Consider the following 27,307-nt stretch of genomic DNA (forward strand, 5'->3'; position numbering starts at 1 on the left):
CAGTGCTGTTGAGTGATTCAGGGATCAGTTTCCGAGCGACGCTTGCTAGTGAGCCACGGGAGGTGGAACAGAAAGTGGAGGCTTTCACGGGATCACCAACAAGGAAGGACCCAAAATTAACCCATCCCACAAGTGTTTACAGTGGGACTACAATGTGAGAGGCACCAAATGTCACTGCATGGTAACAGTGAATGGGTTTCAGTTACTAATCATGAGTGAGGCAGTTGGAAACATTGAAGCAGATAGATCAAAGATATTGGAAATGAATATAAATGAGATGGGGTGCTTGTAACTGGGGCTGGGGGGTGTTGGAGATTCAGATGAAATGGCAATGGCTGACTATGATGTTATGAAATTCAGCCATCCTGGTCTTCCCTACAGGAAGATTTACTTGTTTGTTAATCCCATAAGCTGGTGTATGAACTCACTAACCAGAACTTATGGAGGAAACATGGAACAAGCTAATGCCATTGTCCCCTCATCACCACTTTCTTCTTTCCCAACCCATCTCATGCTCTTGATATTCTCAACTAGACTTATCATCTCAGCAATGAAGACGCCCGTTTATTTCTGAAGCAGAGGTGCTCTGACCTCTCGGAGAGCAAGACTAGGCTAAAGGTTGGGTTGTGGAGGCAGCCAGGCTGGATCCAAATTCTGCTTCCCTGTTTGTTAGATAGGTAGGAGGTTTCAGCAGGTCACTTGAACCCTTGGGTCCCCAGTTTCCTCATCTGGAAAATGGGAATAGCAGAAGATCAAATGTAAAATGACTGATGTGGAACAGAAGCATGTTCTCCATGACAGAGGGCTGTATTTTCCTTGGCACTGCCACGAAAGTTCTGAGAACAGACGGCAGAGGAGGCATGTTGCCCTTGAACGGTAACCTATGAGTGTATGCTCCTAGGGAACATAACATCTACAGCTACTCCCCAACTTCATCTTAGCTGAATTGTCTCTGTACAAAGATGGGTGCTGCATCTCTGCCAGGGCTTGTCAACTAGACTCGAGTGGCTCAAAACATCACATCTGTCTGCTGCAATTCCCAGTACCACTCCTACGTGTCTGTCCATCTGTGTCTTGGGAAAAGACAGGCCAAGGGGGATTTTCTGTAGAGATACGGGATGCCTCTGCAGGCTACAGAGACTGCCTCTATCCCTAAGGCCACTCTCAAGAAGGTAGCTGACATGAAGGATCTCAGGGAGACTTGTCACTGTCACAGGATGACAGGTGACATGATTTAGATAAATGTGGCAGATGCTCCTGTGCACATTCTGAAAGCCTGTGCCCTCTCTAGGCGTGGCTTCCAGACCAGCCTGAGGTGTGATGAGCTGAACAGTTCGACTTTCTCACTAACTGAAGGTGAGCACTCAAACTTCCATAAACCTGCCAGTTTGAACTTTGTGCTAGATCATGGTTATGGAAGAATAAACATTCATCAAATTATTTTACCCATTGTACAAGTGAGTTTTAAGAATAAATTTACCACAATTTCACAGAAAAAACAAACAAACAAACAAACAAGCAAGCAAACCCACTGAAGCTCAGAGAAGTGAGAAAATACCCAGACTAGGTATCAAGCCCTCTGATGTAAGCCTTTCCCACTACATGACTACCTTAAAGAAGCCATGGGCTCCTCTGTATCTCTGGAGAATCCATGCATCCCTCTTTACCCAGTTAGTGCAAGATAAAGCCATCAGGCTACTCTTATTCCCATGCTCCATCACCATGACCTCTTACCTCCTCCATTCGAGCCCAGTAGTCCAGCACGTCTCTTGCAAAGTTAAATTCCTCAGGTGAATCATAGTCTTTCCATCTTTGAGTTCCAGCTCCTGAGGTAGATGCACTGCGCTGCTGAGAAGAGCTTGGGGAGGAGCTATGGAAGAATTTGAAGATGCGCCATGAGATCTGAAACTTCTTCAGCCACCGCATATTGGGATGGTCCTCTGGTATGAAACACAGAACATTCAAGTCACTGTCTGCCTTGCGAAGAGATGGGTTACATGCCAATCACCCTGCAGGAGCCTTCTCCATATAGTGTTGATGTGTGGTCCTGATCCATTGCTAAAATTACCTCTTGCTTCAGATGGGGATTTTTCTACCCAATTGAAGGACCACAAGGTGCAAAATGCCAGTGAATGACTGTAACTGCTACATTTGCTTGGGACACATTCCTGGAGTTCTCTTACATCTCCCTCTGATTTGATTCCAGGGTGGTAGCCATGTGGCCATCCCATTTGCAAACCCTGTTCAAAACCATTTGCAAACCTTGTCAATGGGACAAGTTATCTTTACTCTGAAGACTTTTCTTCCTGTCAAGCCCAATCTAGTAGTTTCCATACAACCTGCCATATATTCATCTAAATCCTATCCCCAAAAGTTGATGATGGGTCAAAAGCTCAATATTCATCCCTGGGAACTTTAAACACAAGCTAGAGCAATCACAATCTCTCTCAAAATTGTTTGTGTGTGTGCGCGCGCGTGCATGTGGGTGCGTGTCTGTCTGTCTGTCTGCATATCTTTCAGTGTGTTTGGTACCTAAGAGTAGCTCAGACTATCTCTTATTGGAACAGCCATAAAGTGAAAAGTTGCGGGAAATTCCTGAGGCTATGATTTCTATCATGTGAAATAAATGAAGCTGATACCCAGAGATGTGGAAATGAGGGTAGCGAGAGTCCTGTCCCGCTGCCCTTCTTCTATTATGAGCTTTCCCTGGGTTTTGTGGGCTTCTGTATGGATTCCTACAGCCATACACCCATCCTCAGAGCAGACAGTGCTAGTGTCTCAGCTCCTTACTGCTGATACTGTGCAGCTCCAAGATCCTCCCTAGGACAAAGTCCTGGGCAGCAGTTCCCAGCCCATCACAGTCAATAAGAGAATGGAGCTCCACTGACAATTCCATAAGATCATGAGTTCAAGGACAGCCTAGATGATAAAACCAATCTTAGCATAGCCTGGGCTACATGGCAAGATTCCCTCTCCAATCTGAAAACAAAACAAAACAAGCCTGAACCCTGTATTTGCAAGATCACATAATTGGAGGTTGAGATGAGATGTTAAAGACTGGATGGAATAGTCTTAACTGAAGACAACAAAATGTTCTTGGCTTCTTGGGTACTGCAGCATCCTTTAGTTCCACTTCGGAAGTGAGTGTGTTACAGGGGCAGATGCTGGGTGCGGGCTCCCAGTGGCTAATCTTTTCTTCAGTGGCTATACTTCTCCCTAGATGTCTGCATGATCTCAGGGTCTTCCTTAAATAGCCTCCCCCCACCCCAGGCATGGCAAACAGCCACTTAATATGTAGCTAAAAGGGCTAGGCACATAGCTCAGGGATAGAACAGCTGTCTCTGCATGTGGCCATGGGTCCAGTCTCTAGCATTGCAATAGAAATAGTCAAATAAACAAATAGTGGCTACTGACTTAAACAAAAGGGTGAGCTTGAATGAGGAAATACAGAACACTTTATCACAGGCTGATTCTGTGCCGCTTCCTGAAGTATATGTGAGAGTACTGACCCCAATACTTTTCAATGTGACTGTAATTGGAGGTAGGTGCTTTCAAAAAGTAATTGAGTTAAATATGAGGTCATTAGAATACATTATGGTCGGCCTACTTTTTAAAAGGGGAAGCAGGCATTGGTAGTGCACACCTTTAATACCAGAACTTGGGAGGCAGACATAGTTAGATCTTTCTGTGAGTTTGAGGCTGGCCAGGGATACACAGGGAGGCAGTGTTAAAAAAAATGAAAAGGAAGATTAGCATTCTGACACAATGTGAAGGCAAATGTTATGTGAACATGAAAACAGTCATCTACAAGCCAAGAAAAGAGGCCTCAAGTATTGATCTTAGACTTCCAATATTCAGAACTTTGAGAAAACACATTTCTGTCAAGTCACTCGGTCTGTGATAATTTTCCATGGCAACCTTCTTGTTCAAACAGAGAAGAAATAATGCTCTCTTACAAACAGTTTGCACTTCTGATTTCATGTTTGTCTGGGAGCTGGTAAACATGGGAGTACCTGGATGAGGACAGCTCTGGGTGGCCAAGAGGCTAGCCTTTAGCAATCGGACAGCACAAGTTCAAATTCCAGCACCTCCATTCACCATCTCTGTAACCTGGAGCAATTTACTTAACCTCCCTCTCAAACACAGATGGACCAACAGCACCCATTGACCTAAACAATGCGGTGATGGCTGGCTGACATTCTGCAAGGCCCAGCACAGATGAGTAAGTACTCTAGAAGTAGGAGTTCTTGATGGCTAATTCTTTCTCCAGGGGAATGGAGTAATTAAGCCTGATCCAAATAAATAGCATCTTAATCTCTGCCACAGGGTTAGAAGGAAGAAGTGGGGATTGGTGCATGGAAACTTTTGCACTGAAATACCCAGATACAGTACACACCATGGTGCATGATACAGCTTTGAGTGTCACCCGTATCTATGTATTTCTGTCTGTCCTTCAGAGGTGCACAGATCTCTCTCTAATAGCCCTATTTCTGTAACTGTGTATCAATATCTAAAAATTGCACCTCTATGTATCACTATCTATGGCTCTATATCTACATAGTAACAATTACATTAACACTATTTTATATAGAGGTGAATTTCTATCTATTCAGCATAGTGTTTGTTGACGGACACTAAGTTTTCTACATAATGTTAGATTCTTCCCTTGTTACATTGCCAAAAGTTGGGAAATGGAAACTGGAAAAGAGAAAATTTTTTTTTGTCTATAGAATGTCTGAATCATAGTACAAGTTCTCTCTTGTTTACGAGACACTTATTATCAGGGTTTCCATGTGGTTTTAGATCCTGTCAACTGGAGGAAGGTCAGCCCTCTTAGAGGTTATACTCTGAAGACACTATGAAATGATTTTAAAGTCCAATGTTTTGAAATCTTTAAAGCATATTCTGGAGGCAATTTGACCATGTGGATTTGAGGGGGGCTGGGGCCAGGATTCTAGGCTTGTGGATGCAGTACCTTGTGAAGTCTCTGGAATCAAATGTGTTCAATAAACCTTTGGACACAGTATGTTACTTAACTGATTGACATGTTTGATGTGTTGTAGGAAATTCAGTCACAGAGCCAGTATTTTACTTTTGGCTCTGATTTTACCACCTACTAGTTCTGTGGTTTTGGTCTCTTTCATTTGAGGAACATAGGTTATACCTACCACACCGATTTCCATGATTATTAGTGACATAAATACTTTGCCATCATTGAGCCTGGGACATACTAAGAATTTAAAAATGTTGAGGCTGATGTACCTTTTAACTACCAACAATTCTGAATCTCTCTCTCTCTCTCTCTCTCTCTCTCTCTCTCTCTCTCTCTCTCTCTCTCTCTCTGTGTGTGTGTGTGTGTGTGTGTGTGTGTGTGTGTGCATGTGCATGTTTACATGCACACACATGTGGAGGTCTGAGGGCGATGTCAAGTGCTTTCCTTGATACCTCTCCACTTTAAGTTTTGAGACAAGGTCTCTTACTGAACCTGATTTAGCTCGACTGGTTGGTCGGCAAGCTCCAGGGGTCCTTTTGTCTCTGGTTCTCAGCACTGGGATTATCAGGATGACAGTTTGCTTTCTATTGCTGTGATAAACACCATGACCCAAAGCAGCTTTGAGAGGAAAGAGTTTATTTAGCTTGGATGTCCTGATCATGCTCAGTCATTGAGGGAAGCCAGGGCAGGGACACAGCAGAAGTGGGAAGCATGGAGAATGTTGCCTGCTGGCTTGTTCTTCATGGCTTTCTCAGCTTGTTTTTAGTACCAGGCAAGATGCCCAGGGGTGGCACAACCCACAGTGAGTTGAGTCCTCCTACATCAATCATTAATTATGAAACTGCCCCCACAGACTTGCTTACTGATCAGGCTGATGGAGGCATTTTCTCAGTGGATGTTCCTTCCTCCTTCCCAGATGGTCTAGCTCACGTCCAGTTGACAGCATAAGGCACATGCCATAGGGCACCTTACCTGGACTTTTATGTTGGAACTGGAGATCCAATCTAGGTCCTCAGGCTTGTTAAGCAAGTGCTTTACCAGATTAAAGTTATTCACTTGAAGGAAAGAGAACCGGCCCCTGCACAGTGAAGTTTTCCTTCAGTGACTCCTCCTGTCTCTTGTGTACTCATTCCCAAACACATCAATTCCCTCCTATGAGCCAGCCACTGTGCTAAACACAGCTCATATATGTTTCCAGGTCTTCCTGTCACCAACACACCCCATCTTTACATTGTACTTAAAGAAAGGAAATGTCAGAGAAATTAAGTGACTTGACCAAGGCCACATAATTGTTAGGTGGTATTCTCAGAACTAAAAATTGGATTCTCAAGTTTAAGACTTTTGTGGAATATGTAAGTGCACACAGACACACAGACAGGCAGGCAGGTGTGTGCACATGTGCATACATGCACACACATACACACAGACAGAGGAGGGAGAGGGAGAGAAGGAGAGGAAGGAGGAGAGGAGGAGGGAGAGGGAGAGATGAGAGAGAGAGAGAGAGACAGAGAGAGACAGACAGAGAGAGAGACAGAGAGAGAGAGAGAGAGAGGCGGAGAGACAGAGACAGGCAGAGAGAGGCAGAGAGACAGAGGGAGCAGAGAGAGGCTTTGTCTTTTTGTCTTACCTGGTACTGTGGAGGACACAAGTGGGCCGGATCTACTTAGGAAAGGCGCTTGTAGAGTCTGCTCTCTGTGTGTAGTCCTTCCCAGGACTTGGAACACAGTTGTTGAACTTGGCCCCTGGCTGAGGAGAATGTTTAGCAGACAACTTCAGGAATTGGATGATGCTGTGAGGGGAGGAGACACTCAGTGAGGGCAGAAAGCAGTGCAGCCTTCTAGAAGGGGCGGTCAGCTAAGGGAAAGGATTGTGTAGACACTCCCCAGTGTTTATGAGCTACTCAAGGTGGGGACAGGATAGGGAAGGTGGGGTCTTCCTAAGTTCTCTGCAGCTAACCTGCTCCCCTTTCTCAGTCTGCACTCTTCTTTTTCATCTATACGACAGCTGAAGGGCCACACAGCTTCACAGCTAAGATCCATCGTCCAGAGCCATAGCAACCACATTGGTGTGTTCCTCAGCTCTGCTTGCAACACCTGTCTCTTCCTGGATGATCCTCTTGCTCCATTCCTTACTTATGAAAATGATAAATTCTAAGGATTTGTTTGAAGGCCAGTGTTAATGAGATAATTCTTGAGAGGCTCATAACACACAGGGTAGACTCTGTTGGCTGTTCCCTTTAGAATTCTAATTAAGAGAAACAATTTTATGTATGGGCAGAAGACAGGGTCTTTGGAGTTCCAAAGGTTTGGACTTAAGTCCTGGGTCTGCCACTTGTGAGAAGAAACTCTGGGCAAGCCATTACGTCCTTGAATTGCGGCAGCTCATCAATTAATGCTGTTTGGGAGGTTACTGTAAGGTTAGTTCTGTGAGATTGTTGGAAGGATTATGTAACTATGTCTGTAGAGAACCTGACCTGGAAATTTAGATACAGGCTGGATATTGACGTTGCATTGATAGTTTAATGAAGGTGATCCCACATGGTGCCTGTAGTAGTCCTTTTTCATTACTCCAGTTTGGGGGTCAGTGTTGGAGATTGGAGGACCTCCAGGGTTCTGGCCTGGCTTTCTCAGCACTCTTACCCTCCTAATCTCTGTAGAATCTGGAATAAAAATGCCTTGGCTTAAAGTTACCACTGAAGAAGACAGAGCAGAGGGCAAGCCTGACAGGCCATATGCTTCCTTGATGATTAATTTATGATGAATTTTTTTTTGGCATAAGGTAGGCTTTACATTGGGGGAGAAGGGTAAATAAGAAGCCAGAGTGAGGCAACTGCCTATAGCAAGCTACACATTAAATACCCAAAGTGCAAAAGTACAAAGGTCACTGAGTGAAGTGGAAGGGGCGTCAGTAGAACCCAAGAGATGCTGCATTCTGAACCCAGCAGGTGTCTACTGAGTGACCACACTAATACATGGCCTAGAGGACAGGTCCTTGGGGCAGGCAGTCTGAATATGAGTCTAACTTTCACTAGTTAGCAGGCTAGTGGCACTGCGAAGGTTTCTGTCCCTCTGCCTCCATGACAAGTGGGTCCGAAGTAGAGAAAGCACAATTCTTAAGATTTTGTGTATATTCCTCTTCTACCTCAGCCCTGACTGCAGTTAGCCTAATGTTACTGAACTAAAGTGCTAGACAGTGAGTTCTATAGTGAACACAATCACTTCTGGACTTGGGCATATAAGGGAATATTAACTGATCTGCACTCTCTTATGATTTAGCTCTGCTGGAAGCTGCACGAAGGCATGACAGCATAAAGTGACAGAGACACTATCAGACTTTCTTTCTAGATGACATTGTATTAGTAGAATCTCCATCCTGGACCTTTATACAGAACAACTCCCATAACCCTATAAAGAACCATTGATTTATTCATCACAGACACATCCTGAGCATCTCTTAGGTACAGACATGACTTTGAATATGCTCTCCAGATAGTTTCCTGCCCTGTGTCAGACAGGCAAAAAACAACAAACAAAAACCTCAGGCTTTGTCTTCTACAATGATATACACAACAGTTCATGATCTGTACACAAAGACATAGAAGTTGAAGCCATTCTAGAATACTCCTACAGTCACAAGGCAGGACAAGTCGTGAATGTTATTTTATCTAAGCTAAATTTTCTTGCTCAATTCTCTCAATAATTTTCTGCTTCGACTATGTCTGATGCGCTTCCATTTCCAATTCCAGTTTTTTCACCTAGGGAAGGTATTCTTCTCCCAAGGAGCTGGGTATTGGTTGGATGGAAAAAACTTTCATTGCCTTTCCATTGCCTGGTCAATCTTATTCACCAGATCTGGAAAAAAAAACTGTCTCTGGAATGATATAATATCTCCCTGTAGTTTGGTCTTTGTGGTGTCCATAAGAAGGCATCAGTGACTTCCTCATTCACCTCAGATCTCATGTGGAATAAGGTTTGAAAGACACTTCCCAACACCCAGGACACGGGAAACACTTTTCAAATGGAAGCTCTCATTTTACAAAGAAACTTCAGACAAGATGCACATGGCTGAGGTCAGAGTTCTGTATGGATCCTCTGTACTTACTGTACAACTGTTTCTATTTCTTCTTCTGAAGATGAGAACAGCAGAATTGATTCCATATGATTGTTGTGATAATTAAAAATTATATACACATTACCTAGAAGAGTGCCTGGCATGTGTTAAGAGTGCTGTGATTGTTAATTATTAAGAGAAGAATAAGAAGACAGAAGAAATGATCAGATTTTTTTTTAAATTTTGGTGTGCTCATGCAACACACTCAGAGTTGACATAAAATTCAACAAGGATTTTTTTCAAATTAATACCTTTGGTATTAGAGACCTATAAACTTCAAATTTTCATTATTTAAATTTAAAAATTTATTCTCTCTCTCTCTCTCTCTCTCTCCCCAATGCTAGAGACTGAACCCAAGGTCTTGCACATGCTGGGCTAGCACTCTACTACTGAGCCTACTCAGTAGGAGTGAATTCATGCCTAGTACTGCAAACCTAACAAATTGCCTGTGGGTGATAAGGTCATAGGCCTGAGAGGAGAACCCACTTTGGCCAATTTCCTAAACCAGTTTAACTCCTAATTGCATTGGAAGTGCTTATCTTTATTCCCAAAGATAAGTAGTTCTTACCCTTCATCAAAGAAGCTTCTTTGTGAAGCAAATGGGGACCATTACAGAAATCCACACCCAGTCAAAATGCAGAGAACAAGGGACTGGGGTGTCCAACCCCAGTCGACCTATCTGCAGCACAGCACTCACACCTAAGGCTCAGGGAAGACTGCTGGAGATGGGATAGAAAGACTGGAAGAGTCAGAGGACCAGAATGTCGGCTGTGAGGCGGGGTCTTTCATATATGGCAGGCTCACCACACCCAGGAAATCACAAAGGCTGCTTCAACAAGACCTGGATAATGATGACATCTGTTGACATGCCAATGTTGGTGGGAGAAATCCTACAAGGTCCTATCCCTAGATAAAGAGCTGTAGAGAATGAAGGGCTGCGGAGAGAGGGAGAATCAGAGAGGAGCCCCTGACGGGTTACTCAGTTCAAGTGGTCATTCCTAAACACACACAGGTGCCACAAAATAAGACTGTATACATACATCTGCCTGTGTATGTAACAGTAATTAAAGGAGAGGTCATGGATTTGAGGGGGTCATGGAGGAGCTAGTTGGGGAGAAGGAAGGGTAGAAATGACATAAATTAAAAAAAAAAATAGGTTAAAAAAACGTGACCCAGTCTCAAGAAAAACAGGGCATCAGTGGGTAAAACTGATGACCCAGATTGGGAGTAGTAGATAATAATTTTAATAAATGCTGTAGAGCTTCTTCTTTTTTTTTTTTTTTTTTTTTGGTTTTTCGAGACAGGGTTTCTCTGTGTAGCTTTGCGCCTTTCCTGGAACTCACTTGGTAGACCAGGCTGGCCTCGATCTGTAGAGCTTCTTAAGGACTGGAAGAAAAAGAATACTAAAGAGAAACAAAAAGAACTTTTAGCAGAGAAATAGAATTTTTAATTGGGAGTCATTAACTGAAAAAACTCTTGTTACTTTAAATTAAAAATTAATTGATTGAACTTTCTGGCAGATTCAAGATGATCAAAGGAAGTCAGTGAACCCGAAATGAGATCAGAAGAGATGGCCACTCAGAATAATAATAGAACTTTGAAACTGTGAGTGAAACATTGGTGGACCTTGGAAGCATTAGTTAAGGGCCAGAAGGAAGCAAACAGAAAAGAAATAATGGCCCAAACAATCTCAGATTTTGGTGAAAAATGAATATTTTTGGGCTCATAGAATATCAGAAAGAAGTATAAACAGGGGAAATGTAAAAAGAAAACCACCTAGGCATATAATCACAATTATTTTTAATAAAATTAGAGATGACAGCCGGAGAGATGGCTCAGTGTACCACCTTTGCAGAGACCAGATCTGGTTCCTAGGTTGTCAAGTGCCTCTCATTACCTGTAACTCCAGCTCCTGAGGATCTGATGCCCTCTTCTGGCTTCCAAGTGCACCCCCAAAACACACATGGAGAGAGGAAGGGGGAGGAGTAAGGGAGCTAGGGAGAGGGAAGAAGAGAGCAGGAGGGACAAGACATAAAATGAATAGTTTGGAAAATGAAGAAAGAGTTGTAAAAGCAGAAAGCAGAAAACAACACAAGGAGACAGCGAGCATGGACAGAAGGCTAGGCCTCGCCGGGTGGTTCATTAGGTAGCCCTCTCTCATGTCCCCAGGGGTAATCTGGGGACAAAAGCTCTTCTGTGGAAGTCTTGAGGTTTGTGACTCCCCGAAGCTCTATGATCTAGAAGGGTGGTTTCAGCAAACACACTTTGACCCAGTGTTAAACCATGGCTCAGGTTCTAGACCTGGAAATTGCACCATCCTCCTGTGGCGTTGGCTGAATACTTCTGCGGCTTTGGCCCTAATTCAAAAGCTTTGACAAGAGACCAGAAGTGAGTCACACGCATTAGTGCATTAGGCAGGTGTGCCCCATTTGGTCTCAATCGCAGATCCTGAAGCGACACCCTAGCTCAGCCCCAGCTCATGCCAGCTATTGTTTGAGATAAGTCATTGCATACACATGTAGAGGGAAGTGTGTCCATGCTAGTCCCCAGGGCAGGTTTGTTAAGCTTAGCTCCTCTGTAGCTCCTGAACTGGCCCCAAAGCTTGTCTCTACTCTACTAGCAATCCTCCCTGCATAAAACAAAGCTAAGACCTGCCTGGATGCAACTCTGGGGGCACATTCACCAACTTCAGTTGCAGAGCACACTCAAAGGACTCTCTCCCCCTAAGCTGTGGTCTGACAGCAATTCTGCCAAGCTATGGCCAAGCCGATGATATGCCGGCTTACTCTTCAGGGAGGCTTCCCAACCTCCGTTCCTCAGAGGATCCTGGAATAGCCCTAAATCTCAGCTCCACTTTCTCTCCAGTGCAGGTTGACGGCAGTCTGAACTCAGCGTGCATGTATGCAGAGAAGCTGTACAAATATTAAAAGTCCCCCAAGTGTGCAACAGGTGGAGATGAAAACCAAAGGTGACATGGCAGCCATCATGCGGCTCAGCTCTGTTGGATCTTTGTCAAGCAGCTGTGCTTGTTTTATGACCTCTGCCGTTCCCATCAGACATGGCTGTGTCCTTTACCATGAAATGAAATATAAACATTTTTCAGAGACAATCTTATAGGCAGAAATTTTAAAGTATGACACTATCATTTGATTTATGCAGAAATTAATTTATGAACTGAGAGTTAGAATTTACACAGAATTTGAAAAATGATGTAGACAACTACTATCAATAAAGCATCATGGTGCTATGAATTTTACTGTATTCACAATAAAATTATGGTTCATGGTTTTTGTAACTTAAGGGCTTTGCAGAGAATAACACATGCTAGAGTAATGAAGAAGAGACTCCATGAATGCTTTCGTGTCTCTGTTCAATAGAGTAATGAAGTCCTAGCCAAAACCAGGTGGGGAAATACAGAGGCCCCCAAAGAAGAGGCCAGGTAAATGAACACTGGTGATGGCGGGGTTTCAACAGAAAATTATGGAGACTCACCCACCATGGTTCTAGAACTAATAATTTCATGAATCTACAGAGTACAAACTTAAACTACAAAAATCAGTGGTATTTATATGCACTATCAACAAAATTGTATAAATAAAGCAAAGGGAAAAAAGGAGGAAAAAAGAATATAACACCATTCATAGTAGCTTAAGAATAAAGTAAAATGTTTGAAAAACAATTTAACTACAGAGGTAGTAGACCCATGTACATACACAGTAAAATATTGATGGAGTAAATGGAAGAAGATACAGATAAATAAAAATATATCCTGGGTTCATGAATCCAAAAATTATTCTTAAAGAATGGGAGATGGGTTGGGGGGAAGGCTGGGGGCGGGAGGAGGGGGGGGAGTCTGTGGTTGGTATGTAAAATAAATAAAAAATTTCTTAATAATAAAAAAAGAAAAAAGTTTTCATAGTATATGTAGTGATGTGAAGATTCAATACAATACTTATCAAAACTCTAACCAACTTATGTGACCCTGACTAGCTAAAGTAATTTTGAGCAAAAATAGCAAAGTCAAAAGCATTGTAGTACCTGACTTCAAAATACACTGCAGTGATTTAGTGATCAAGCAGACATGATCCTGACTTGAAAATCGATGCATATGTGAGTAGAACAGACTGGACATCCTATAAATAAACCCACATATTTGCAGTCAGTTTATTTTAGCCCAACTGACACACTCAAGGAAAGAGAACAGATCTGAAGTGTCTCAACACACACACACACACACACACATACACACACACACACACACACACACACAGCAACTATGTATAGCTATATATATATATGCTAGTTAGCTTGATTGTGGTAGTTCACGATGTATATCTCTATTAAAATACCATCCTGCATATACACAATATATCAATTTATCAGTTATACTTCAATAACACTGAAAAGCTTCAAACTAAAACTAAAGCTAAATAAAAACTAAACCCAAACTCCTCAAAGGCTTACAAATATAAGGTGGCCATGGTTGCAAATTCTGATTTCATATTACATTTTTCACTGTCTTTGGTTGCTCTTCTAGTCCTCATATCCTGCTTTAACCGTGCTATACCAAAAAGACACGGGCTAAGAGACTTAAAGCACAGGCAGATTGTCTCACAGCTCTGAGGTTTAGCCACACCCAGCAGTGTTGGCATGAGGGATTCCTCCTGAAGCTGTGAGGCCAGGCTCAGTCCCAGGCCCGTCTCATTAGTCGATGGATGGTCATCTTTATGTCCACATGGTGTTTCCTTGTGTCTACCTGTATCTGTGTTCAGATTTCTCTTCTTGGTTAAGACATCACTCATATGGGATAAAAGACACCCTCTTTTCTGTAGGCCAGTATAAACACATCAGGGAATGGAGCCCATTTCTGTGTTTCTCAGTGACCCATCATAGCACCAGTGGCCTCCTCAGAGACCCCCAAAGGTTAGGAATGGTGGTAGAACTGGTTTTGAGTGTCAGGAACAAAAAATCAGCTTGTTAAGATGTGGAACAAGTCACTATCATAAACATTCCCCATCTCATTGCTTGAAACACAGACCGTTACCAGTGCTTATTAATTCTTCCTTAATTTTCTATTCTCTGTTCTCTCTGGCACTTCTAACAACTTCAGCTTAAATTCCACGGGGGAAAGGAACTTTATTTTATATAAAATTTTGGATTTATTATTAGTGCACTTCCCCCTCGTCCAGGTGTGTGCCACTGCTTGCTCATGGGTATGGGGGTCAGAAGACAACTCTCCAGGCTGGGCTCTCGCTTTCCACCTTGCTCTGGAGGGGTCTTTCTTGTTTTTGCCAAGCAGTATACCCTAGGCTAGCTGGCTGGTAAGCTTCAGGGCTATCCTCCTGACTGTTTCTGTCTTGTCACAGGAGTGTTGGGGTTACAGATGTGTACCCCAGCCAGCTTTTATGTGGATTCTGGGGATCACCATCAAGCTTACTGACTGAGCCACATCACCAGCCTTATTTGTTAAACAGTACTCTCAAGGCACAGGGCATTATCAAGAACCAAAACCCACGTGTTGGCCGCTGAATAAACGAAAGTGTGGACTTGAGCGCCGCCTGGTGGTCAGACTAGCTGTGAACCAATGCCTTTGAGCCTACTTTATTTCCCTTTCCTTGGTCTGACTGCCTGAGAACCTACCTGGAAACACAGTAAGGGTGGCCATCCACACACACTCCTGCCCGGACAACTCAAATCTTTGTGTGATGAAGGAAGAAATGGAGAACTTGGAAATCAGTAGGCTTACGTAAAAGACTGCAGCATTGAGGGAAAGACCGAGTTCTAGGAAATTCTGCCTTGATGCTGTTTACTGTCGCTGTTCCCAGGCTGACCCTGAAGCGTCCCAGAACTAGCTTGTCAATCAATGCACAGGATTTCCTAGGACCCTGTTCCACCCAGTCTGCCAGAGAACAAAGAATGAACTCTCTTGGAGGCCAGGGGGAGCTCCAGTAAAGAGCTCACGGGTAGCGTGTCCCACTAAGGAGAAAGAAGACCAACTCTGCCTCCCACCAACTGGACCTCTCCATATTCACTTTCCTGTTGACACTGTCAGAAAGAGACACCAAACGCTGGCACATTAGTTCTAGGTGACAACGGTAATGGCTTATGATGTCTTTTTTGCACCCTGATAGGCCTCTTCGCTGACGCAGCAATCCAAATCAGACTGAATCAGGAAAAACCCAGATTTAATGGGTAAAGCGTTCATGAGTGATTCCCTGGCCTCCCAGAGAGGAGACTGGGACGAGAGACTGGAAGAACCACGTGTCTGTTTTCTTGGACGCAGCTTATATACCCTGTAGGAGTGGTCTTCAACCTCTCTGGGGAAGGAGCTGTGTTTGGCGGGCTTTGAAGGGGCAGGTTTAGGGAAAGAGATAAGGGCAGGGAGTTGAGGTGGATCTTCCACCAGACTCCTTCCAAACAGCTTAAAATACTATGCTCACATCTGGAACATTCCTCAGTATTATATATATTCGCAAAGGTAAATGAATGATAAAACAGCCACACCGATTTGAGAGCTGTGCATTGCCCTCTGGGAGTTCTTCCATGGTGCAGATTTTAGGTGTCACACTCTATCTGTTTCACTGCTCCGCTTGCTGAAAGATCTGGTCCTGTCAAGTCAACAGTGGGTAGGGCCCTTCTCCACCTACAGCCCTAGAGGGCTCAGCTTTCCTTATTTTAGGAACTTCTTTGTCAGTATCCAGGTCTTGTATGGAGTTAGAACATGGAAAGAGTTGGTAGGATGTGAACAAAAAGACCAGATTCCAACAAAAGGCCGGACCTTTTGTGTCTGCAAAGCTTTCTCCTGCCCATAGCTCCCATGGCTTCCCCTCTAGGTGCCCCTTGCAGCAGACAGGCTCTTGTAGTGGGCTGAGCAAAGGAAGCCAAAAATGAAGCAGGCAGTCATTTTCTGACCATGGTGCAGGCCACCTGTCAGCCCAACCGGGCCTGACTACCCCTGGATGGGTGAGGGACTTCATGCTCTTTCTCATCTTGCCCCTGCACATGCATCTCACACACATTTACTCTCTCCCACTTGCTTACCAAAACCCCGCACAGGACGGTATCACTTGCTTTTCACAGACGAGGAAACCGAGGATCTGATCGGCAGCGTATTCTTCGTGGTAAAAGAACTGGACACTCAGTACCTCCAGCTCTGAAAGTGAGTGACTTTCCCAGAGGGATCCATCTGCTTCCTTTTAGATAAGGTGACACCACATGCCCTGCCCATAAGGGAACTTTTGGCTTCAACTTTCCGAGATTAATGATCTTGATATTTGACCCTGATAGTCTTAAACATTGGCTCAGATGGCTCACCTTTGTTTTATTTCTTGGTGTAATTGTTCTACACTATTTACTTCCCTTTCAGTGTTACAGTTGGGGAGCAAGGCTCGGTACATGGTGTGTGTGTGTGTGTGTGTGTGTGTGTGTGTGTGTGTGTGTGTAGGGTGCTTAACATTTTAAAAATGGAACGCAATATTAATTCAACATGAAACCTTTCTCAACTCCAAGTTTTAAGTGGCACAAACAAATGAAACTAAATACTGTGAAAACACAAGTTGTTAGCATTGGTAAATCCTATTAGGCCATAGTTTGCTGCCAAGTATTTGAGACTAGTTTTGCTAAGAGGGAGATCATATTTTCACTAGTTATTTGTTGCCATGGTAACGCTGCATGAACAAGCAACTTGGGAGCAGAAATCTGCAATCTTCTCTGGGGTGGAGAGAGCATTGATAATTGCTGAATAAGAGTAGACTCTATCAGAGATGATCAGGAAACCTAAAGACAGCAAAGTGGAGAATTCTGACAGGCTGGAGGAAGACAATATTGGTCACTCTTAACTCTTGCCCTAGTACTGGGCTCACAACGATTCTTTGGTTTTTTTTTTTTTTGCCCCCCTGGAACTTACTCTGTAGCCCAGGCTGCCTCGATCTCACAGAGATCTACCTGCTTCTGCCTCCAGAGTGCTGGGATTAAAGGCGTACGCCGCCACTTCCTGGCACTCACATCGATTCTAAACCGGCTTATATAGCAATGGATGGGAGTGGGTAGCTGGGGAGGGGACTGGCTGTTGGGTAGAATACATGAGAGTTTGCCACTTGGCTCAAGCCCCTCCTTCTTTCGTAGGTTATGTCCCTGAATCTTTCACTCTCCTCTCACTCTCCTTCTCATTCGTATCTATTGAAAGTGTAGACGGCATTAACTACTTCTATCCTTTCATGTGTCGAGGCCCAGCCAACAGCTCTCCATGTTCCGATCCATGGGCTCCACTGAATGTTGCTGGGAGGAGGGAGATGCTCCCGTGGTCTGCCACCAAACATAATGGGCCCTCTTCAGTTCATGCCGTGGCTGTTCTCAGCGGTGCTGGTCCATTGTGTTAGGATTGTCCCCTTCCCTCTTTCTGATACTGAACTGGCCTTCTTTCTCCTTTGTGTTCATGGGATCTCCTTCCTCTTCAAAACCCTTAAGGATTATGTCTCTTCAAGAACCTGCCCTCCTCTATTCCTGCTGCTCCTCTATTCCATATGCACTCTTTACCCATGTCAACAACCTGGGTTGTTAACCTACACCACATTCAAAGTCCTGATTTCTCTCTGAGCTCAAACTTAAGTTTCTGACTAATTACCCAGTGTTATATATTGATATTCAATATACTAGATTCAATATTAATATTAATAATATTAATATTTAGTAGCTAATACTGTTAACCTGAATGAGCATGGCCACTGAGTGAAACAATATTCCTACCTCTAATCCCACCCTTCTCAGTGAGTACTGAAACCATAGACCCTAGTTTGTCAGGTTAAAATCCCAGAAGTCATCCTTCAGTGTCCCCTCCCTCCAACACTACCTCCCTTCTTTAGTCATTAATTTACCAAATCCCACGAGAGCTTACTCTAAGCACTTCCCAGTTTCCATTTAGACATTTTCTTCTAGCACCTTTTCCACTCAGCTGCCAGGGTAATCATTTAAAAAGGCACAGTTGACTTTGTTTTTGCTCTGCATTAACTACTTTAATGCCATTGCTCTTTAGAACAAGTCCAAATTCCTTAGCATGTGATACGATGACCTCCTCTGTCACCATACAAATTGGCCACGGTTCTTAGGCCACATAGTCTCTAATGAGGTGATTTCCCCCTTCTCTGGGGGGATCTTAAGCGTTAGTTCTCTCAACATGTGCTGGGAGCAAATCCATGGGCAAAATACTGAGCATGGTTACTGGCTGTCCTATGAGTCCCTCATGTTGAAAGCTTGAGGAATGTACTCTTGAGAGGAGGTGGGACCTAGAGGGGGCCACGTATTGGGGCTTCTTTGGTCATCGGGGACATACTCATAGTAGGGGTATGAGGTTCTGACCCTTCCTCATTCCCTTTCTTCTGGCTTGTGAGGTGAGACATTTTGCTCTGTAGTATATGCTTGCCATGAGGTAGAGGCTCTGCCTCACCCTGGACTGAAACAGTGAGTCCAGTCCACCACAGGCTGAAAACTCTGGAACTGTATTGTAGCTGGAGTTTTCTCCAGTCCTGCCTGGCCCATGGTCAGGACAAATCTCTCTCACCGCCAGTCCCCCAGTCCCGCAGCTGCTCAGACCCAACCAAGTAAACACACAGAGACTTATGTTCCTTACAAACTGTATGGCCGTGGCAGGCTTCTTGCTATTCAGCTCTTCTATCTTGAATTAACCCATTTCTATTAGTCTATAGGTTGCCACATGGCTCGTGGCTTACTGGTATCTTAACATCTCTCTGCCTCAGCCTTCCACTTCCCAGAATTCTCCTCTCTGCCTGTCCGCCTATACTTCCTGCCTGGTTACTGGCCAATCAGCATTTTATTTATACAGAGTGATATCCACAGTGCTATATGTCCAAGCCAAGCTTTTCTCTTTATAAGTTGATTAATTCAGAATCTTTGTTGTCGGAAAGAAACTAAATGCACCTTTAATTGCACTTGTGGGGAGGGAAACATCACACCATCAAAACATATACAATTGCTTTACACTTGAAGCTCCTCAAGAGCCAAAGATGGGACTTGCCAATCATTACTGGTTGACAACAAGCATTCCTGGGGGGGGAATCAATTTTTTTTTTTACTAATTTTAAAAAGATTTATTTGTTCTATTTTATGTGCATGAATGTTTTGCCTGCATGAATGTCTGTGCAACATATACACACTTGATACCTGATGAGGCCAGAAGAAAGCATCAAATGAAGGACTTGGAGTTACCATTGGGTGTGAGCATACCAACAGGAAGATTTTGCAGATGTGAATTTGTCCAGCATCTTGGGGAGTTGTTAGAATGCTGCATGTTTCCCCCACAGTGGAGTTTATTGTCTCTTCTACCCAGAGGAGGAAGCCCCAACCTTTGCATGTGGGGGGAATACGAGAGCATATTATCACCCTGAAGGTCAAGGGTGCTTGTGCAGGTGGTTTCATCTTCTGCCTGTTGGTTATATTGTCTTTTGCAGTAACATCAGGAGAGAGGCATAGATGGCTGCTAAACTAGCACGCTCCAAGGCACCGGCATTTGGCAGTGGGGACCAGGCTCCTGGCTCTGCTTTCCCATAGACTCTGTGACCTCTCAGCAGTTGTTGACACTGCTGCTCTCACTGTCCGTTTGCAGATCTGCACTCATACTTTACTAAACATATCATTAATGGAAAAGCAAATCACAGCCTTGATCTGTGTTGCTATCAAAGTGCAAACGTAAAAGTATAGTGAACGATGGATTATCTCAGAGAAAAATTGGGATAAAGCAATCACTTGACTAAATCAGGAGATGTTCCTTATATAACTTAGGCAAGGACATCATAATCAAGAGGTTGTAAATCGGTCATAATAAACCATACTAAGTTAAGACATTAAAGCTAACCTTTCTCTCATCTCTCTACTCTCTCCTTGACATTCTCTTTGTTGGCTCCAGCTCTCTGAACTCTGAGTTCTCTGAGTCTTTCCTTAGACGATGTCAATACCTCAGTGATGTAAGCTGTCTGCGAACCCCCGAGACTGTGCTGTTGATGAGCAGAGTAAGGCTCCTCTAAGCACAGAATTAGAAATTATTGACTCAGAACATGGCTGTGCTGGGAAAGGATTATGGTTTTATAACATACCTTTAAATTATTTGACTCCCATGAAGAGGTAGAATTTCTGTGCCTTCTTCTAGAATCTGGGACAATATCAGTGACTGGCTGCTTATGTGGCCTTTGAGGGTAGGTCTTAAAAGGTGATTTAATCTTGTGTTGGTGTGCATGTGGAGGCAGAAGAGAACCTCTACCGTTGTTCCTCAGATGCTGACCACCATTTTAAAGGGAGACAAGGCATCACAGTGGCCAGGAAATTGTCAAGTAAGTTAGGCTGGCTGGCCCAGAGATCTGCCTATCTCTGTCTCTTCTAGTGCTAGGATTATGATCATGCCAAGTGTTTATTTTATGAGGTGTCTGGGAATTGAACTCAGGCATTCATACTTGCAATTCATCAATTGAGCAACAATCCTACCATGATTTTATCTTTATTACCTGTGTAGGTGTGACAAGGGATGCTACCACACTGTGAGGAAATTCTGGCCACATACAAGGCCTTCCTTTGTTATTCCAGCCCACTCAGGTTCCATGTGAGTGAAGTTCCTAGGTGATAGGTGACTGGACACGATATTGGACAACTTAAATGCTGGACACTTATTTTTCACAATTGTGGAGTCTACGAAGTTCAAGATGAAGGGGGTGACTGATTTGGTTTCCTGTCAAGACTCTAGTGCTGTGCAGACATCTGCTTTCTCACTGTGTCCCACAAGATTAGGAGAGAGTGATCTCTTCCCCCACTCCTTTTCTTATAAAGCTACTAATCCTACCACGAGGGATCCACCTTCATGACCTCCTTTTATCCAGGATAAGAAGATCCAGTACAAATATAGTCAACATATGAACCAGAGCGGTGGTGGTGGTGGTGGTGGTGTGTGTTGGGGGTGCAACATAATCCCATCCATCAAATTCTTTCAACTCCCAAGTCCTTCAACCAAAGGTCCTAGATGTAGTGGAGCATTGCCATTAAAAAAAATCCACTATTTCCATCCTTCTTTCAAATTCCTAGTCCATAGAATTTATTAGCATAATGAGATAGTTGTTTTAAACTGCACTATTTGAGGTTGATTTATTATGTGCAATTATGATAGGTTGTGTGCTTGTGCATGTTGGGGGTGGTGGTGGTTGATGCACCTGCTTTTGAAAAGGTGCTGTCAGGGTATCACAAGCAGGGAACAATAACAACAACAAAAAGAACAGAGGATCAGGAGGCCAAGTTCCATTGTGTGCTGAAAAAGACAAGAGCTGGTGACTTCTTCACAGTCACTGTACACTGGCCCCTGTTAAAGGTACAAGCTACTAGGAATACTTCATGTAAGCCACATGAAGGAAGGATGGAGTGGAGTGAAGGGAGTCAGAGTCTATACTGAGGGACAGCACAGATTCCTCTTAAAAGAAAAGGGCTTCCACTATGCACAACACCCAAGGCAGGGCTCATGGGTTGGACACTGTAATGGAATGCAGTAAAAATCATGTTCAAGAGTTTTAATAGGAGAGCCAGCACAGGAAGTAAAGGAGTAGCATGCACTTGTAACCCCAGTGCTAGGGAGGTGGAGACAGGAAACCCTGGCACTCACTGGCCAGCTAGTCTAGTTAAACTAGTGATCTCTAGGCCAGTGACAAATTCTTTCTCAAAGGAGATGGATGGTGTTCCTGAGAGTGACAAGATTTTCCTTTGGTGCTCATATACATGAACACTCAGGTACATGCAGACACACACACACACACACACACACACACACACACACACACACACACCCTAAACAAACATGAACATGCATTCATACACACAAATCTCAATATGGGATAATGATAGTAGGCCATGGTTAAGAAGGACCAGTTAGGATCAACAGAAAAGCAGTGTGGGACACAGATAACTATTATTTAGCTCAGATAATGTCATTGAACTAAAAACCACTCAGTGCCCTCCACTATGAAATAGCTTTGGCTGGACAGAGATTTTTCTCTAGCCAGAGTTTTCATTAGATAAAGTAAGTCCTTGGTGTGACCATTTAAGATCTTTGCCATATCAATCACAATTTAATATGAAAAATTAGCAGAGAGCAAACCCATCAAGAAAAGGCTTTAGAGAGAAGAGGGAGAGCAGAGGTATTGAAGAACGTCTAAATACATGTGCAAGCTTTTCAAGAGCAGGGCAATTTGTGTCTAACAAGGCAGCTAAACTTAGGCATTGTCTAATGTCATACTTTATTCTTTTTAGTTTTTATTACTTTTACTTTATTTATTTGTGTGTGTCTGTGTCTGTGTGTATGAGTGTGGGTGCTTATCCTCTGTGGGTTCTCCAGTCCATAAACTGTTGCAAAACTCCTCCTTTCTGTTTTGCCCAAATCACAGTTTTGATTTTGAAATGATTTTAATAGTGATTCTAGGAAGTGTAGAAACAAGAAGGAATGTGAGCCACAGAGAGTGGCATGTTTTGATGTGCAGAAGTTGAGCCTGCAGATGCAACACATATGAGTGAAGATGGCCTGTGACATGCCTAGGACAGTGCCTTGTGCTCTATGATATTTGCTCCCCCTTTGGACACGATGTCCCCAAGAATTGAACCAACTTGGGGAAGACTTTAGTGTCCTGCCCACATTCTTCTCTTTTCCTAATTTCTCTCCAGTTCCTTCTCTTCTCTTTTCTCCCCTCTTCATTCTACTTCCTCCTTCCTCCCTTCCATCCCGCTTTTACTTGTAATTCTTTTCCTTGCTGTTTTATTAGACTTTTTCTCACTTCTTTCTGCAAATCTCTCATTCCCTCTTTCTTCTTTTAGTATCCAACATGTCATTGTTCTGCTTTAATAATGAAGCAAAGACAGAATTCACATACATGCCTCTGCGTGAGTAATCTTATGTCTCCATAGGAAAAATGAGAAGTCACAGGAAAGGAATGGGGAAGACAGAAGCCCAGGGAGGGCCTTGGGAATTTCACTGGGCCTGGGCTTGTCCTGATGTTTTCCATTCCTTGACTCGAAGCTTTTTCCGATCAATTTTCCCTGTGATGGTCTTGGGCAGGTCCAAGACAAACTCCACCTGTTATGAAAAATCAGATCAATGTGGGTCATTGGTGACTATGGTACACTGAATTTTGTTTTTTAGAGGAGATGCTGTGAGCACTAGCTCTTAAGGCTGGAGGGCCCAGGTACATGAGGATGGAGGATGGAGATGTTCTAAGTTGGCTCTGTTTGCCGTAAGAAGCCTTGAAAGGTCTCTTGAGACCAGGGCAGGAAGAAGATGGCTAGAACAGAGAAGGGAGGTGTACAGCACTAGTTTTTATACGTAGTCTTGAAGAGAGAGAAGCAGCAAGATGAACATGGCATGGCCCAAAGGCAGACACTTAAACTTCCACATCAAACTCTGTATGTTTTGTTTTTTGTTTTTTTTTTAAAGCTAACTTTCTTTTTATTTCTTTCAATTTATTTATTTATTTTATTAAGGATTCCTTAATAAATCCTTATTTATCTTCTCCCTAGTTATCTTGTCCCTAGTCCCTTCCTCTACTGGTCTGCTTCTTGACTGCCATGAGGTGAACAGCTTCCCTCTGCCGTGCCCTTTCACCAGACATTTCATCCTTGCCACACACCTAAAATTAATGGAGCCCCCTGACCAGGGACCACAACTTCTGAGACCATGAACCAAAACTACCTACTTCCTCCTTTAAGTGTTGTCGCAGGGATGAGATGCTGAGCAGTTATGGTCTCCCCAACATGGCAGAGTGTTTGTCTTAGTGCCCAGAGTGAAAGTCCTTTCATTCTGTCATTTCCGGGAGGAACATTTCCATCTTCTTAGGAGAACCCCCTATTCCTCACTTAGATCACATTTTGGGTGTAGAGAAGAACCCTCTCCTACCCTTCCTCTGCTTTCTGCAAGGATGACCACACGACTCAGAACTGACCAATCAGGATACCCCAGTGTCCTGGTTACATAGAATGGTTTAATGATGGGTACCTAAATTAGTCCAGCAAGAAGCAACTCCAAGACTTTCATTGGTCTGTGGGGGACATGCATGCAATTTCTCTACTGCAGTTTGCCAAGCTGCTAAGAATGTATACTTGGAGAGGATGACACCAGGGAGAGAGAGAGAGAGAGAGAGAGAGAGAGAGAGAGAGAGAGAGAGAGAGAGAGAGAGAAAGAGAGAGAGAGAGAACATTTCAATAAATGAGGCCAATACAGAAAGAGAATGAAGAAATTAAATTGAAATCTCTGAGCACATCATACATATGCCTGGGACTAACCATGAAAAAGATTGTGCCCACTCATGGACTTGTCAATTATACAAGCAACAAAAATTAAGTTATATTTCTGTCCTTGCAACTGAAAGCTGTGTAGTTCTGAATAGTTTTGCAAAGAGTGAGCCGTGATGCAGTAAGTTCCCACTTGAGTTAGCTACCCTGTCTGAAAAAATAGGAAAAGCATTTGGCGTTTAATTCAGAGTGAGTCGGAGGCTGTGGCCACTTCTCATGCACTAAGGTAGTTGTTGGGTTGTTTGGGGGGAGTGTTTGGTCACTGCAGGGAGGACTTTTAAGTTAGAGAACTTGTTCTCGTGCCAAAGAAGAGAACTATAGCAGGTGTTCTGTAAGCACAGGGGACATGGGGTGGTAAAGGCCTTACCTTTCTGGGGTACTTGTACGGTGCTGTCACTGACCTCACATGCTGCTGCAGCAATTTGGTGAGCTGGTCTGGGTCATGGGACAGGAACTCAGGGGCAAGGACCACAAATGCCTTTACCACCTACAGCAAGGATGAGACCCAAGAGGGATCAGAAAACTTACTCATCTCTTGGGATGAAGCAAAATCAGTATCAAGATGCCCACCACTGCCACAACTAAATGCCTGCATCCATCCAAATGTCTGGGCCAAAGGAAAGGAAAACATGGGAAGTGGGCAAGAACAGCCAACATTCCAACTTGTTCTCAAGTGACTTATAGTTTTGAGTGGGAAGTGAGGCTAAGAGACCCCAGGTTCACCTAATACCCCAATGATAGTAAAGGCTGCTGAGGGGAAAGTAGATGCAGAGAGGAGAGGGTAGGAAAACAAAGAGTGGGAACTCTAAATGGTCTGTTTAATCTCTTTAAACTTCAGTTTATCCATCTGTAGGATGGGATAAAAATTTCATATTTAATTGATGGGAAGTAAAATAAAACCATCCACAACTCAAAGCTCAGTGGAAGGTTCTCTTTTGCTCCCCAGTGGCTCTCATTATTTCACACATCATGTGGCCCATATCTGCCAGACATAGGGCATCATCAAGCTTGTGCCATGCAGAAGTGCACTGGAGCACTGATCCACCTTAAGCCCTCTCCACACACACACACACACACACACACACACACACACACACACACACACACTAAGCTCTGCACAGTCCTGTCACCCTGATGTTTTAGGGCCCCCCTCCTTAGTTATGCTGTAGTTCAAGGGCTGCATCTTCTAGACCAAGCCTAGAACAGATACTTCCTTACAGGTGCTGGTATGCTAAGTCTTGTTCCCAGCACTTTGCAAATATATAGCACATTTAATGCTCATAACAATCCCTCATCTCACAAATGTGGAAACTGAGGAAAACAGTGGTTCAGCAGCATGGTGGAGGTCATACAGCTGATTGGCAGTATGGTCAATATTTGAACCCAAGATGTCTAGCCTGTGAATCTGTGTTCTTAACCTCCTTACAACACTGTCCCTGCATTTCACAACTACATGTCACCTCTCCTCTGGTAGAGTCTGGGCTGCTGACCACAGCTGTCTCAACCACGGCAGGGTGCTCCATCAATGCATTCTCTACCTCTGATGGTCCAATCCGGTACCTGCAAAAGTATGTCCTTCAGAGAAGACAGGGCACCCAACCTCTAGGACTGAGAACAAGGAAGAACAAAACCCCACAACACCCTTCCTGGTCCAGAAACAGTGCTCACCCGCTGGAATTAATGATATCGTCTGTCCGCCCTAAGAAGTGGAAATACCCTTCTGAATCCTTGATTCCCCGGTCTCCCAGAAGCCAAAAGTCTCCTCGAATATTGGCCTCTGTCTTCTTGGGATTTTCCTAGTAAGCACAGAAACAGAGAGCTACTATGTCTGCAAACTCTAAGACCCCTTTCCGAGGACTTCTATGAACAGTTCCTTCAGTTTACCACTTGAGCAGCTGTACATTGTATGGTGGACCTGTCACAAATCTACCGACCTTGGATTCCCCAGCCAACCTGGATAGTCTCCATTCATTTTAGTCATTCCACTGAAGGTCTCTCACCCACTACCCTGAATCTAGTCTTATAGATAATATTGACATATTCACTGATTCATTTATAGTCTAGGGTGTTTCCCCCTGCATATTCCATCTTTCCTTCTGCAGACAATTTAACGTTTGTTCACTCCACAATACCACCTAAGGTTATTGAGTCCATTTGGTATCCCCACCCCCCACCCCCGACTCTTTCATTATACTTGAAAGGTCTAGAGACTGGCCAGCAGGATTCCAAAGTCTCAGCCAGGGTTCACACTTCTGCCATGGCTGGACTCTTCTATTTAGCCGAGCCACTAACACATGAGCAGTGAGTAGGCTTGAGCGCTAGCGTTTTCTGGACATTTTTCTGTTACTCTGGAATGGGAGCATGGGTTTTAAGCTGATGTCCAGTTAGGAGGTTAGAATTCTTCACCCAGCTCCATCATTGGGAATGTCAAGGGAAGTTCAAGGGGCTTGTCTGAAGCCAATCTGCTCTTCTAGGCTGTGGAACTGAGGCAAGGAGCCACATTTCTTGACCACAGATTTCTTGTAGTCACCATGCAGCTTCTGCTGCCATTCCCACCATGGCCTTAAATATATCTGCCAATGCCACTGCATCTATTTCACATGTATTAGATGGGGACACCCATGCTCTAGTCCCTTGCTAGAATGTGAGAACCCACGGGGAAAGTGTGCAGGCAGTGTTTGGAGAAGAGTGCAATGTAGCTGTGTCCTGGTTGCAGAACCTCAGTTTCCCCTGTGGAGGTGATAATTTGGACCTGTCAGGGTTTCTTTATTTATTACATTTGTATGTGGTACAGTTATAGGTGCTTCATAAGTACCATTTCCTTTACATTGCTAATGTGATACAACATGATACCCAACTCACCAATGAGGATGTGAGACAGGG

General features: G+C 43.8%; 2 protein-coding genes across 3 annotated transcripts in view; both read right to left on the reverse strand.

Annotated features, from left to right (window-relative positions):
* The window catches only part of Acsm1 (acyl-CoA synthetase medium chain family member 1), a 38,639-nt gene extending 22,374 nt beyond the window's left edge, over nt 1-16,265 (reverse strand). The window contains exons 1-3 of one of the 2 annotated variants that reach the window (XM_037211061.1): nt 16,145-16,265; nt 6,621-6,782; nt 1,735-1,940 (exon numbers count right to left, since the gene is read on the reverse strand). In XM_037211061.1, the coding sequence (XP_037066956.1) occupies nt 1,735-1,926 (192 nt within the window). In that variant the 5' untranslated portion in view covers nt 1,927-1,940; nt 6,621-6,782; nt 16,145-16,265. The remainder of the gene's footprint in view (nt 1-1,734; nt 1,941-6,620; nt 6,783-16,144) is intronic. The other variant, XM_028867809.2, reaches the window with a different exon arrangement.
* A 5,380-nt stretch (nt 16,266-21,645) lies between these two features.
* Nucleotides 21,646-27,307, reverse strand: part of LOC114692158 (acyl-coenzyme A synthetase ACSM2, mitochondrial) — a 33,968-nt gene continuing 28,306 nt past the window's right edge. The window contains exons 11-14 of the mRNA XM_028867808.2: nt 26,093-26,220; nt 25,885-25,984; nt 24,792-24,911; nt 21,646-23,213 (exon numbers count right to left, since the gene is read on the reverse strand). Coding sequence (XP_028723641.1) covers nt 23,109-23,213; nt 24,792-24,911; nt 25,885-25,984; nt 26,093-26,220 — 453 coding nt within the window. The 3' untranslated portion in view covers nt 21,646-23,108. The remainder of the gene's footprint in view (nt 23,214-24,791; nt 24,912-25,884; nt 25,985-26,092; nt 26,221-27,307) is intronic.

This window comes from Peromyscus leucopus, chromosome 1 (genome assembly GCF_004664715.2).
Source record: "Peromyscus leucopus breed LL Stock chromosome 1, UCI_PerLeu_2.1, whole genome shotgun sequence".
Classification (NCBI taxonomy): Eukaryota; Metazoa; Chordata; class Mammalia; order Rodentia; family Cricetidae; genus Peromyscus; species Peromyscus leucopus.